Source organism: Apium graveolens, unplaced genomic scaffold (assembly GCF_009905375.1).
Source record: "Apium graveolens cultivar Ventura unplaced genomic scaffold, ASM990537v1 ctg9103, whole genome shotgun sequence".
NCBI classification, from domain to species: domain Eukaryota; kingdom Viridiplantae; phylum Streptophyta; class Magnoliopsida; order Apiales; family Apiaceae; genus Apium; species Apium graveolens.
In genome coordinates, this window is record NW_027421738.1 from 1,527 (window position 1) to 17,299 (window position 15,773).

A 15,773-nucleotide genomic window follows, 5' to 3' on the forward strand; every position below is an offset into this window, starting at 1 on the left:
ACTTGACTCATTAATTTATTCAACTACAGATTCGACTCATTAATATTCAATTGAACTAAATAAAGTAAAAATGTTCGAGCCCATAAAACATAAATTGCTCCCACCATAACATTCAATTAATTACAAAATCACGCTGTGTGTATAAATAAAAAATAGCAGTTAAACCAATAGAACAATATCAGATCAAACACAAATTTATATTAATATATATATTTATGACTGTATTTATATATTTTTATATATATATATATTAATGTATTACTTGGGTTTTAAGTAGTATAAGTTTGTAGATCTCTAAATACAGGAAAGAGTTTCAGTGGCAAAAACAGTAATTACCCATGGCTAATGCAATCGATATCTAGTCTATATTCTAGAAAGATAAGTATGCTGGAGGAAGTGTCACCTGAAATAACATTTACAATATATGTAGTTAGATCGCCATTGAACAAAATCAATTTGTTACACTGAGTTTATAGTTTATACGTATCATTTCAGTGGCAAAAACAGTAATTACCCATGGCTAATGCAATCGATATCTATTCTATATCTTGAGCATAATAGAAAGATAAATATGCTGGAGGAAGTGTCGCCTGAAATAACATTCACAATATATGTAGTTAGATCGCCATTGAACAAAATCAATTCGTTAACACTGAGTTTATAGTTTCTACGTATCATTACGAAATAGTCAGTACCTGGATTATTGTTGCCTTTAACACTTCACCATCTAATCCTAAATAAAGACAGGCAAGGCCCCAACAAATTGGTCCCATGATAAACCTCCAAAGGATGCCGGTAATAGGGACTCCAATCGACCAATTTTCATCTATCTTTTTATTAATTGCCATGAATAAACCTGAAATATGCATAGCAGTAAGCAAAGCATATATATGAAGAAATCTGGCTATATGTAAGGATGTCTACAACAAATTCAGATATTATATCTAATCAGGAAGAGTCACAGATTAGATTATAATGTGTAATAAATCCGTCCTAAATAACCTTAATTATTTTTTTAATGAAGGCTTGCAGACTTGCAACTGCTATCATCAGGTAACTAAACCACTTTCCTTATTAGGCACTGATCTGTTTTTTTACTTGGCCTAATGTCCAGATAATGTGTGTGTGTATGTGGAATTGTATGTAGCTATGAAGAAGTTACACGATGGACTCGGGAATTAGTGCTTTGAACTTACCCAAGCAGAACATGTAAGTGCCCACAGCTGCTTTCGACACAATCAAAATACATTCCTCCATAATGCTTGGCATCTCAAAATGCAACCTGAAGCATAATTTCCATCCAGAAGTTAGCATGATGATAACATAAAAAAACCGATTAATAATATCTAATTTTAATTGTCAAAGGTTCACTGGTTGGCATAATTCACGAAAAGTGTCTATATTTGAGTGTACGCATGTGTATAAGGTATGGGGATTATAGGAAAATCTCTATACACAACTAACAACGATAATTAGAGCTACTATTATCATAGAACTTTTGAGCAATTTGCATCAGGTTACATAGGTTTCCATAGCATATCCAATGTAAAATTCACATTACCCGTTGTTCTAATAACTGAATCTTCAAAAGCAATAATGTTTTTCATATGCAAATCATCACTATGTACTAATCTGCAAATTGTAATTTTATTTAGGAATTTCAAGTTGCCTCACTTTCTGTTGGGGATTATAAGAAATAAAAATGAAAGAAATTATTTATGAACTTGATTCGTGAAAATTCCATTGTCTGCAAAATTACAGTGTCTGTGTGTATTGCATTGTTATATGAAATGATTAGTATGTGGTCAACATGCCTGCTGCTTTATCCTCTTTGTTGCTTCTTGTATATGTATGCACTAGTCAAAAAGAGAACTAATATAAACATGCAGATTGGTTTTACAGAAACAAAGTTGTAGCCAGTGTCCTGCTTACCAAAGCATGTTGCAGGAGTGCATTCTCTTCTAGTAACACGTGCAGTTCCGCTTCCAGATAGCGAGTATAAGCCTAACCAATCAGAATATATGAAAACAAACATTAGAAACAGACCTGGCGTGGCCCTTTAAAGACATGGTTTTAATCTAACAAATTTACAGTCATACTTATTTTTTGTGAAATTTCTTCTTGATAGAAAGTAAAACAAAATTATTTTTTCTGCACCCACTTGACAAAGCACTACCCACTTGACAAAGCACTAAGTATCACTTTGCATCTTCCATATTAGGCTCAATCGATCATTAATCCTCATCGCAAATAATCATACAAATGAAAATATGATCATGAAGAAATTTACCATTAATAAGGGTCGCTCGCTCCTTAAAAATATATGAGTTTCCACCAGAATAGTCTACAAAAAAAGGTAATATATCCTAATAAAACTAAGCGGACTCGATCCCTATGGCTTATATAATGGTTAACTAGACACCTCAAGAGAGGTCCCCAAATTCTATTCTCTTTTCGAATAAGGTTTCTCAAGCTCTAGTCTAAATATTCTACTTGACTCATTAATTAATCAAGTCTAGATTCGACTCATAAATATTCAATTGAACTAAATAAAGTAAAAATGTTCATAAATTGCTCCCACCATAACATTCTATTAATTACAAAATCACACTATACGTATAAATAAACAATAGCAGTTATACCAATAGAACAATATCAAATCAAACACTAAATTCTTCGAGTACAACTAACAACGATAAATAGAGCAATAAATCCATGTCGAATGAACATACTCAAGCGCAACAAAACAACACAGTAAGATCGCAGTCAATAAAACAAACAACGTACATGTATATATGATGATCGCATTCAATTAATTAAATCGCAATAAAATGAAGAATTACCTGGAAACTACACATGGACGGGGTGAGCACTTTCTCATTGTTTCTGCAAGTAATTTCAGAAATTCAAATAAAAATGAAGAATTAAATTAAATAAAAAAACATAAATTATACTCAGAAAAGATTGTATAAGTGAATAGAAATTCGAAATTGACACCTTATACTCGATTTCACCTCCAAAACCATGGTTCGATGTTTGGTGAACCTGATAACCTTATAACCTTATAACCTGTTAGAAGTACAAAATGTTACAAGTACAAAATACAAATTAAGATAACAATATAACTTACTTAGGGTTGACAAAATGTCTTCGTCTTGTTAAAGTCCAGGCATATCTCTTACAACATAAAGTATTATTTATATTCATAATAAATGTAAATATATAAAAAAATATATTAGAATAATCAAATTTTAACCGGGTTTTTAATCGGGTCAGGCCGAGTACGTAAATATACATATAATTCTGAAATTATTACTTTATATTTTAGTTGGGCCCTTGATAACTTTCTAATTTTTTTTATCTGATACTCTTAGCGAGAATATTACTTTACGACCGTGCCCCAAATTACGATTGACAAAATTTATACCTAAATAAGGTTATAACTTTATCCGATATTACTTAATACAGGTTTAAGTGTAGATATAACAAAAAGATTGCGGTTTACATGATCAGCCTGTACAAATACTCATGCTGGCCGGTGAGCATTTTTTCTGTTAATTAGCTGCATGTCATAACTAAAAAGTTTTAAAATCAATTACAGAAATACCAATTCACATTTCTAAATCCATAAACTCTTCTCTCTCTGAAATTACAACATTTCTATGGTCTATGTTGTTTCAGCAAACACCAAACAAAATATGTTTTCATCAACTACATCTTTCCGAAATATTGCATGCAAATCAAAAAATGTTGTTGGTAACTAATAATATCCATGACAAAGATCTATGTTGGACAATTATTGTTGAAGTTAATAGTAACCAATAATTAAAATAACTTCTCTCTCTCGCATGAGAGTCGGCCGCCCTAATTTCACCTAACCCTATCCGCCCTACCTTCTTTTTCACCCTTTCTACCTATCTCTATCTCCATATTTATCTTCATCCCCTACTTTTATTCACTTTTTCTTTAATAAAATCGAGATTTGTTTTACAAAACTCGAAAAATTCATTACAGTTATTCACTTTAATTTTCAGATATACTAAGGTAAGAGCTTGGATTTTATAATAAAATTCAGTTTTTGCATTCAAAATCTCTGTCTAACAACATATTACAATTTGGTGTTATTCTGAGATTTTTGAAGACAACAGTCATTTAAGCCCAATATTGATGCCTAAAGTCTAAATTGGATTCAGTGCCCCACTCCCGCGGCCCAAGCCCACTCATTGTCTACTTCAATATTTGTTCCATATGACTATATCACATATATTTTTCAAGTATGTTTTGAAATTTCAAGTCATATTTTTTTTGACAAAAATGTTTAAAGGATTTTAAATATGAGTAACAGTTCATGATTTAATAGTTATGAGATTTTTCTAAATTTATATAGTTTTAATACAACGTTGATTTTGTGGAGTTCGAACTTTGGCGCCCGAAATATGGGTTTATTTCTAATTATCTACTTAAATATCTAAATTAATTATATCGACTATAAAATATTACATACAGGAGCACCCACGTGTAATTTACATGTCATTCTTATTATATAGGAGTTAAAAACTAACAGGACGGAACCAGAAATAAATTTACGGGGGACCGACTAATATTTGAAGAAACCAAATTACATTATTTTATATTTTTTTTCAAAATTTAACACTAAAATTTCTGCGAACTTAAACAGTTGAGAGATACCGAGACTCCCTCCAGTGCCCTCTAGTTCTCCCTCTGAAAACTAGGTCAAGCTTCTTGCACTAACAAATTGCAGAAGATAAATAAGAATATTAACCAGGTCAAGCTCAATGCAATGAGTGACAGATAAGAATATCTACTTTTTATCGATATTGCATGTTAGTTAATATTTAGAAAAAATCTGGTTAGTGCGTAATTTCGTATCACACTTTAAAATTTTAGATAGACTCGTAATATGGCGACCCTTTTTGATATAATTGGCGAAGGATGGGTTTTGGGATTGTCTGACACACATGTTAAAAAATTATTTTACGATATAATAATTAAACTGAAACAAATAAACATTATTATCTAAGTTTGAAAAAGAAAACATTACAATCTATAATGTTAACTAGAGAAATAACCTTTAGGTCAATCTCTAAGAATTCTAGCAGAATTATAAGATGACTGGTTTGGTGGTTTGGAATCACGCATCAACCATATTCACGTTTCATCAATATTCACGTCTTCAACTATATTTCCTTCCATTGCGACGTTGAAGCATTCCCCACAAAAAACCGTGCTTGTACTTGTACCACTCTCTAGTTAAAAAGAAAAAATCATTATAATCAAGCACATGCTATAATTAGGTGCTGTATACATGATCCAATACTTCATCAAATGAATTTTTACTTTATCTTCCCAGATGATGTTTGAAGCGGCCGTGCAACTACAACCAATATGACAATACAAGTAATACTATACGCATAGCAAAATGAAAGATGACCTTGCACCCTTTTATTACGTTCAATATACTTCTGTTCATTTCATATGCATATACATAGGCAATTGGGACAGCATATCTCATGGATAATCACTTCTTTCATTAAGCCGGACCACTGGGCCCTTAAGTTTTTGGCTGAGCAGAAAGTGAGAAAGTGGTTGCAGCATAAATGGATAACAAATTGATGAAGTACAATTATACAAATCTTTACAGAAAAGTTCAAGAATATACTGTGCGCAACAGAAGGCCTTGGATTCCTGTTTTAAAGAATAGTTTTGAAGGAGGGGTTAAGGACAGAAAAGCTAGAGTAGTATAGCAAGGGTGTTGTAATCTATTACTGTAAGTAGAGGTTTAGTATAAAAAGATCATCAATATTTTAATTACGTTCATGTTTGAACTATTATTCAGAAAATAGAAGTTATTATTCCACCAGCGTCTCTCTCTCTCTCTAACTGAATCCTATCAGATTCTCTTGCATTTCAAGCTTAAAATTTCTATTCCTTAACTTGTTTTACTGTTCTAAGAAATCAGCACACACAAAAACATCAGAAAAACAGAAAACTACATGTCAAAGCATAACACCAAATTTAATAGTGTCGTCATAGATTTAGTAATTTTATAGCATAAAATGACAAATTATAGCATTTAAAAAAGAACTCGCATAAATATTTAGCCAAAGGAATACTTGATTGGCATATAAGAATTACTTCATCCAAGATGCAACTCGAGAAGTTTTAGTGGGAAAAGTTTCCTCAACTGTATGCACATCAAAATCAGCATACAAATTCTTCCGTTCAGTATCTCTAGTAAGCTTAAGACCTGAATAATAGACATCGACTCCAAATTACAATTAAGCTGAAATTAATAGAAGCACTTTATGGACTCAAATCATCATTTTAACAAATCACACCATGGAAAACTTTTGTCTGCTGTAAATTTATACGTTTTACATCTACGTTTTACAAATTCAAATTCCAACATTGTCAATTACTCTATGAATTAAAAGGTGTTTATTCAAATACCAAGTATAACAAGAAGAAGGAAATTCCTATTTAAATTATGGCGCTGTTAGTTTATTTTTACATTAAACAAATACTATCAGTCCATATTCGACAAGAAAGTTTATTCTAAAAATACTGTACGGCCATCATCAGGGAATAGAGTAGCGTCTAGATCTGGTACAGGAAGTTACGAAAAAGGTACACAAACCAATCAGAGAAGCACATTAATTTAGTGAACATTGTTAAAAAGAGCCTGTACACATTTAATATTTCGTTGTTGTCTACAACAGAAGACTGGATGGTTAAAATTAAGACCCTGATTACAAGCTAGCAAGGCATTATATTTGTGACCTCATTTATTCACTAAAGTTAATTCCTTCAACAGTTGTGAAAAGTAAGACTATTATCTAAAGATCATATGCCAATCAGGAATCTGAACAATCGCCTAAGAAGTATTCAATTGGGAATATGAACAATTACCGCAGAGGAACGGAAGGAATACCAAGTATTTATCTACTATATATGCAAAAAGATAATAAATAGGGTCTTTGAAAAAGATGAAGAGACTAAAGTAATTATCTGCACCTTTTGCTTTCTGCACCCATGTACTATTCTGGGCATTACCGCATCTAGTAGGTTGCAGCTGCTCTAAAATAATTGGATGGACATTAAAGAAGAATCCACAGTAATAATATTTTGAGGCTTCATCTGAGCCAATCACGGTCAGATGCTATGGATTTAGATGGCCTACAACAGCTTCCTCAAGCAATTGCAGAAAACCAGGGCAATATGGTTGCACTGATGACATCAGTAATATGTTGGGTAGTATTTCAATTCTGGTGGATTATATTTGTTGCTGTATATATTTTGTTGAGATTGTTTGACGAATTGATTAAAAGAAAGGTCGGAAAATGCTACAAATGCGGACTGAGTTGGCTCATGATCAGGGAGAACCATATTCAAAACTCAATTTTTTTGAGAAGCATCTACAAGAGAGGCGGTGTTACTTATACCAATTTACAGCAACCTGAGCAGCATGTCTTAAGGGATGAAAAGAGTTCACAGCATTCACGTGATGGAGAGCGCCTTAAACAGGAGGCAGAACTCGAACAATTAGAGAGTGATACCGACAGGCTTAGGACTGAAATTTTGAATATCCAAAAGGAACAGGAGAATGCAGATAATTATCTGTTATCTGTTAAAGAGAGGCTGAGAAGGACTGAACAGAAGCAACAGCAGATGTTCATTAGCATGGCCAAAGCATTTCAGAACCCCTTATTTAGCGAGATTCTTATGCAGCAGCTCAGGCCGAAAGAAGCACTGGAGACTGCTGGAACTTCAAAGAAACAAAAGCTGATTGCTCCACAGTGCAACAAAGGTCCAGCGGAGGCATCCTATTATCCTATATATGCAAAAAGTTATAAATAGGGTCTTTGAAAAAGATGAAGAGACTAAAGTAATTATCTGCACCTTTTGCTTTCTGCACCCATGTACTATTCTGGGCATTACCCCATCTAGTAGGTTGCAGGTGCAGCTGCTCTAAATAATTGGATGGACATTAAAGAAGAATCCACAGTAATAATATTTTGAGGCTTCATCTGAGCAAATCACGGTCAGATGCTATGGATTTAGATGGCCTGCAACAGCTTCCTCAAACAATTGCTGAAAACCAGGGCACTTGTTAAGAAAATTATAAGAATAAGTTTATAACAAGATCAATAATATTAATCTAAAGGAACTTATTACTAGACCTTCTCATGTAAAAGTAATGCACATGAATGATTACTGAACATGAAAATATGCAAGATATAAAATGATGGTCAACATGTCTGCTGCTAATCCTCTTTGTTGCTTCTAGTTTATGTTTGCACTAGCCAAAAAGATAACTAATAATAAACATGCAGATTTGTTTTAAAGAAACAAAGTCGTAGCCAGTGTCTTACTTACCGAAGCATGTTGCAGACGTGCATTCTCTTCTTTTATCACGTGCAGTTCCGCTTCCAGATCACGAGTATAAGGCTAGCCAATTAGAATACATGAAAACAAACTTTAGAAACAGACTTGGTGAGGCCCTCTCAAAGACCACGGTTTTAATCTACCGTATTTACATAGTCATGCCTATTTTTTGTGAATATTTCTTCATAAATAGAAATTAAAACAAATTTATTTATTCTGCAACCACTTAACAATGCATCTTCCATATTAATCCTTTACGATATAATCATTTCACTGTAAATGAACCGTAAATGTTGCCCTAGGATAAAGTTAAGTATTAACAATAAATTTTCAAATTATAAGGGTTTGAGGCTGGAAATTTCGGATCGGGGTCCATTTAAATAGAAAAAACAACCACAAAAATGAACTGAACGTATCCATTCTAGATTTCTTCTTCATACACTTTACACACACACACAATTACACAAAATTAGATCAACTTGTTGTATTTAAAAGATGGAGAATTACCTGAAAACTGTACGGGGACGGGGACGAGATTCGTGGAGCACTTTCTTCATTGTTTCTACAAGTAATTCAGAAATTCGAATAAAAATGAAGAATTAAACTAAAAAAACACATAAATTATACTCATAAAAGATTGTACAAGTGAATTGAGTCTTGAAATTGACACCTTATAATTAATAAAAAGGGGCGATTGAGAGATTGAATATGATGAGGCTGCTTCGTGTAGAAAAAGAAATCAATCGGCTGCAACTCGATTTCACCTCCAAAACCATGATTACATGAAATTGATTACAATAAACGGGTGCTAATCCTAACCCTAAGCCGTATTATATAGGCCGAGCAAGTGCCATTTCCTTATTTTTGAAGCCCAGTAAGCAAAACATAGGCTTGGTAAATTAGGTGGTCAACCGGCTCCTATTCAAAGCCCAAGTCCAACTTTTAGTAAATCAAGTGACCCAAGTCCACTGCCATTTCCTTCTTCATGGGCTTGGTAAATCAAGTGACCCACTCCGACTAAACGTGTTTAAAATTTAAAATTTAAAAATTAAATATTAATAAGATTAAAAATAAAAATATTACTTATTATTAAAATACATTACATAATTAAAAAATAAAATATTACAAGAACATGACAATTTAAAATATTACATCTGAAACAAATCTATCTACTATATATCTAATACAGCAACAGGGGTTCGCTGAGCAAATTTAATCATAAATATAATAATTAATGTTCATATAATATTTGTTTTAACCATTAATGTTCATTCATTATTTAATCATAGATACGGTAATTAATGAGCAAATTTAATCATGAATATAATAGTTAATATCCATTCAATATTTGTTTTAGCCATTAATACTCATTTATTATTTAATCATAAATACATTAATTAATATCCAAACATTATTTGTTTTAATCATTAATACTCATTCATTATTATATAATTAATACAGATTCATTCATGTAATTTTTATTACCTCAATTAAAACATCATTAATATGTAAGTCATTAAAAATAATTTCTTCATAAAATTTACATACTCTATTAAAAAATTAGTATAAAAAATTTAAATGATAACCATTGCATAAGAATTCATATAATACATAAGTTATCACATCATTAACTTATTAATATCGATTAGTTGTTACATACTTAATATATATATATATATTTATAACTAATTATTATAGAGATATATGCATGGATCATATAATACCTAAGTTATGACTTACTAATATAGATTAATAATTGCATACTTAATATACATATTCATTTATAACTAATTATTATAGAAATACATGCACGCATGTATACATACATACATCCAAACATATGTACGTATGTACGTATATATGTATATATATAATAATTTAGTTAGAGATGTTATATTTTCAGAGCAGGTTCTTAATTATCAGAGCAAGACAATAAAAAATATTATATTACCCTCAGTTTATTTTTCTATTTGGCATGGCGTAGTATTGTCTTATCCTTTTTATTTGCTCCGAAAATTAAAAACCCTCGTCTTCAAATGAAATTTCCCTTAAATTTCCCTTTTAGTTAATGATTCAAATTTTTTTGTCTACAAAAATTGTCCTTATTTTTAACGTAAGTTAAATTCTAAAAACGAGAATACATACATTATAAATTATCAAATTAATAATATAAATAAGTGAATTTTAAATATAAAGTAAAATTAAATATTAATATTAATAGTAATAATTTTAAATTTCATTAAAAAGAAAAAATATTTCATTTTAATAGCAGGTTTATAAAACATATATATTAAAAATTCTAATAATAATAATTATTATTATTTATATTATATTAATAATAATTATAATATAATAATATTATTATTATTATTATAACAAAATAAATATTAATACATTAGAAACTTGAGTACAAAATCATGTTATTTATAAAAAGTGGTAGTACATTTAAATTATAATAAATTTTATTTGTACAAAATATTATTGTTCGTCATTAATTTTAATGATATTATCACAGCCTACCAGTGACCTTTAATAACACAGTTGACTGACATATACCATATTTATCACATTAACACTAATATTTAGATCTATTATAAACATTTGCGAATTAAATATTACAAACAAATGAACTAGATAAACTTATATATTAAATATGATTATGTGGATCAGAACCATTATACCTCTAAGTGAATATATATTTATCTAACCATGTCATACTTTAAGTATTATATTTTTGTATTTACACAAAAATAAATAAATTATGGGCTTTCATATATATATATATATACATACATATATATATATAAATACACACACATATATATATATATGTATATATATATACACACATATATATATGTATATGTATGTGTGAATTTATGTAAAAAAAACCTTTAACTTATGGTCCTCATAATTCATAAAATATATGATGTTGGTTTATATTGGTATTTTACTGCGTCATTATGACATGAACGATAATATTAACTAAAATAAATAATCTTGGTAAAGTTTACATATTAAAATACAACCCGAAAGCGCCTAGTATGCCGTGAGATGTGGATTCATTAATATTTTTTGAGAGAGGGGAAAGAGTTACTGAGGTCGGAAATTAAAATTGAAGAATACTAAAATTCAAATAACAATTATAAAATAAAATCTTATGTAAACAAACAACTATATTATGTAAAATTACTAAAATTTCTAAAAAAAATTCATGGATCGTCCTTAACAGTAAAAAACAAGAAATGTCACTACAAGTCTCTACGTTAATTGTAGATAAACACTATTGCACCAATGTCATCAAAAAAAAATCTACTCATATACAAAAATAAATCCATCATCATTAGGAGGGGGGACAACATGAAATATTATCAACAAGAATAACTAAAATAATATCGATTCGCCCAATATAGAGCATGTCCGTGCATTGCACGGGCTATAGAGCTAGTTAATCATTATTATGGAACATTGTGATATGCTCAACCAGATCGAATTGTAGTTGACGATGTTTCTGCCTGTCACAAAGTTGGATAGTCCTTCCGATATACATTTCATTAGAGGCTAAAGATTCTTCGCCTAAGTTTGGAGGCGGTAAGCCATATGTTGCATCATCGTAAGATAGTAAAGCGCCAAAGGGAGTGGCGTATGTGTCTCTCTCATCCTCAACGATCATATTATTAGTATAATACACGCTCTCATTATTTTAGCGAGATCTTCTTTATCCCAAAATTGTGTTGGATCATGTACAATTGCAAATTGAGATTGCAACACGCCAAATGTCATTTCTACGTTTTTTCGATGACCTTCTTGATATTTGGAGAACAATTTTCTTTTCACCCTGTGGACGTGGAATTGTTTCACGAACGTAGCCCATTCAGGATAGATTCCATCTGTTAGATAGTACCCCATGTTATAGTTGTTACCATTAATATTGTAATTTACCTCAGGAGCACGACCTTCTAGTACATCATCAAATATCGATTATCGGTCTAACACATTCATGTCGTTATTAGAACCAGCAACTCCGAAAAATGCATGTCATATCCATAGGTCCGATGAGGCAACAACATTAAGCAATATTGTTGGAACTCCTTTATGACCCCTCATGAACATCCCTTTCCATGCTTTAGGGCAATTTTTCCACTGCCAAATGCATGTAGTCAATACTCCCCATCATTCCGGGAAAACCGCGAGCCTTTCCCATTTTTATGAAGACGTTGTACATCATTTGAGTTTGGCTTTCGCAAAATATTCACTCTCAAAAATTAAAATAATATTGGTAACAAATTTTTTCAAGCATTCAATTGCAGTGGACGTACCAATGCACACATAATCATCAACTGCATCCGTTCCATTCCATATGCCAACATGCGTATGGCCGCCGTGAATTTTGTAAAGGTGATAGGCCCTTTCTTTCCAATGCATCAACCTTCTGCTGAAAATATGGATCAAATTTGAAAGAGCATCCACAAGTCGAAGGAACACGTGTCTTCCCATTCGAAACCGTCGTCGGAATGTATCTAGAGGGTATACTGGATTTTGAGCAAAATAATCTCTCTCCAATAGTTCATGACCCGCTTCACGGTCTTTGCATATCACTCGTTTAGTCGTGGTTGACGAGCCTTCTTCAATAAATTCTTTAGACATATCAGAGTTCTCATCCGTAGTATATATTTTGATTGCACTGTGAATGAAAAAAATGAGTTGCAGACTATCACAAAGAACAGACATGTTTTATAGGAGATAAAATAATAAAAGAAAATGGCTAGTTCGAACTAAAAATAAACAAGAACTAAATTACAACGGCTAGTTCCAAATAGAAACAAACAAAAACTAACTTCCAAGAACTTATTCCAAACAGAATCAAACGAACAATTAGTTTCCAACAACTAATTCCAAATAAAAATAAACAAGCAACTAGATTCCAATGGCTAGTTCCACCTGCGTCTTGATTTGACTTCCTCAATAATTTTGGCATAAATCTCTCGTTGAGCCTCTTTCATTATACTAGTATCAAGCGTAAGAAGTTGCATATCTGATTCATTCTCTTTCCTAGCCTCCTCTTTTTCTTAAGTTCATTAAACTCTGCCATTAGAATCTAATCTCCTGCATAAACTAGCTTTTATTTCTTCATAATCTTTTTTTTAAGATCATTAAACTCTGCCTTTTTTTTCCCCTCCTTTAGCTGCTTTGTACCTTTAGGACGAACCGGTGGGTGAATTCAACAACATTCTCATCTGTTGGTGTTTCATTCATCAATGATGAGTAGTCCAAAATCACTAAATTTAGTTCTCTTTGCACTTCCATTATTTGTCTCTTTATGGCTGTCTCCATTTAGGATGTCTCTTTAGATCATTCCAATGCTTGTCAAAATTAAACTTCTTATTGTATTTAGTTTTATGGAAACCATGAGCTGCCGCAATTATGTTGTCCAAATTTGTACCACTCCCCATTTTTGAGACAGCTTCCTCATAACATGTTCTATATTGCTAAGCCCCTTCATTTATTCGTTGCCACCTTTTTTTGATAGATATTACCCCTCTTTTGATAATACCGTGATTACTTTATTCACAATAGTTACAAATTTGATCCCAAAATTCACCTTTTTATTCGCCCCGATCAAGGGATCAATCGACACATTCAACCATGCGCTAATTAAGAGTTTATCTTCAGGAGGGTCATTTCACTTGTTAGGGGAATGACAAGGGTTTGGAAGGTGGTACTGGGTTAACGATATATGAAACTAATATCATATGACGTATGTTTAGTTGATTGCTATAATTGATATTGATAGTATATTAATATCATGTTTGGTTGATTGTTGCAATTTATATGAGTAATTTTAAATATTTTTAAGAGTTATAATTTTAATAATTTAAATAATAAACATTTAATATTTTTTTTATATTTTTTAATTGCTAACTTAATTTTGTATTATAAAATTACACGTAGTATATAAATTATTATAATTATTATTTTAAATTTCTTATTGTGTGCTATTTTTCGGCTGTAAATATCATTTAATATTATTTTTTCAATAGTCATTTTTAAATTAATATTTATAAACTTAGGGGTGTATCCTTATTTAATAAATTTTTTAGGTTCAATAATTCACTTTGGATATTAGAAATATTTAAAAACTAGTTGCCCTCCTATCTCTCTCTTTCGCAAAATCTTAATTCTTATTTTTTCGATTGGTTAATGATAAACACTGTTTTGATAATTTTTCCTAATTTTTATTTACTTCAAATAAATCTATCTCTTCATTAAGAGTTTTAGTTCTATGTATAGGTTTTCTTAACTATATATTGTGTTTTGTTCTCTCTCATTGTGAGAGTTTAGTTTGTTTGTTTTGTTCTCTGGAATCGTACATCTACAAAATTTCGTATATTGGTTCATTGATAGGGGTCCTATCAGATTACGACTATTATTAATTGTTCGAATGCGTTTCGACACGTCAAATTTCTGTGTTCTCACAATTTCAACAGATTGTTGGATTGTCTTTATAAAATGATGTATATGTCAACTATGCGAGCGGAGAAATATACAACAGTGAAAGATCCGATCAACGATCGTAGTTTTGTTCAAAAAGACTATGATTGATTTATCTTGATACGTATTTATTCAGTTTTAATTATTATTATATTTTTTTTGGATTTTAATTAATAAACTAATTGAATATCCAATTTTTTTTAATAAATGACAGCTAATTTAACAATCTTGAACATTTTTTTTAACGTAGGTAACCGGCGGCCGCTACCCATCGGGTGCGCACTAGATAAACCTTACGGGCTCCTAAAGTTCAACAACTTCCATTTAGATTTTTGAAATATTAAAATAATAAATTAATAATTGGTACACTGATATAGAATTTAGGATTTTAGAAATCAAACTCCAATTAAATTCTAATATCTAATTTAGCAGTTTTTAATTTTGTAGGGTTCAAAATGCCCCGTTAAAATTTTAAAATATTAAAACTTAGTAAAATGCACAACAATCCAATTAGAAAAAAATTGGGGGAAAGCGTTACTTAAAGCGATCTAACTTAAGTAACGTTTAGCATAACAAAAAAAAATTAAAAACCTCAAACACAAGTTCATCTAGCGTCATGGACAAAAAAAGGAAAAAAATAGTATTAATAACAACCAACACGCTAAGCAATTTAGTGTTTTAGCTAAACATTACCATTTTCTGCGTTTCTACATACTATTTTGGGCTGTTTTTACATGCGTGCCATTTTAGACATTTTTCTACGCATGTACCATATAGGGCTAACAACAAATATACTTGGTGTTATTATTATCTTTACATTATGAGAAGCAATTTGTACTTCAGGAATGTGAAAGAAAACATTATACTTGAACAAG

The 15,773-nt window shown here is 30.9% G+C and overlaps 1 protein-coding gene across 1 annotated transcript; it reads right to left on the reverse strand.

The window, feature by feature from the left end:
- Window positions 1–536: 536 nt before the first annotated feature.
- LOC141705603 (auxin efflux carrier component 5-like) lies at window positions 537–2,006 on the reverse strand. The gene is made up of 4 exons (XM_074508499.1): window positions 1,933–2,006; window positions 1,197–1,282; window positions 696–856; window positions 537–590 (listed from the first exon to the last, which is right to left on the reverse strand). The coding sequence occupies exons 1-4, from the start codon at window positions 1,953–1,955 to the stop codon at window positions 537–539; spliced, it is 324 nt and encodes a 107-aa protein (XP_074364600.1). The 5' UTR covers window positions 1,956–2,006.
- Between the last annotated feature and the right edge of the window lie 13,767 nt (window positions 2,007–15,773).

Coding starts and splice junctions, on each gene's coding strand:
- LOC141705603 (XM_074508499.1), bottom strand. CDS start 1,955: ATGCACTCCTGCAACATGCTTTG. Junction 1,283..1,932: donor CACTCCTGCAACATGCTTTG/GTAAGCAGGACA, acceptor ATTATGCTTCAG/GTTGCATTTTGAGATGCCAA. Junction 857..1,196: donor CACTTACATGTTCTGCTTGG/GTAAGTTCAAAG, acceptor TGCATATTTCAG/GTTTATTCATGGCAATTAAT.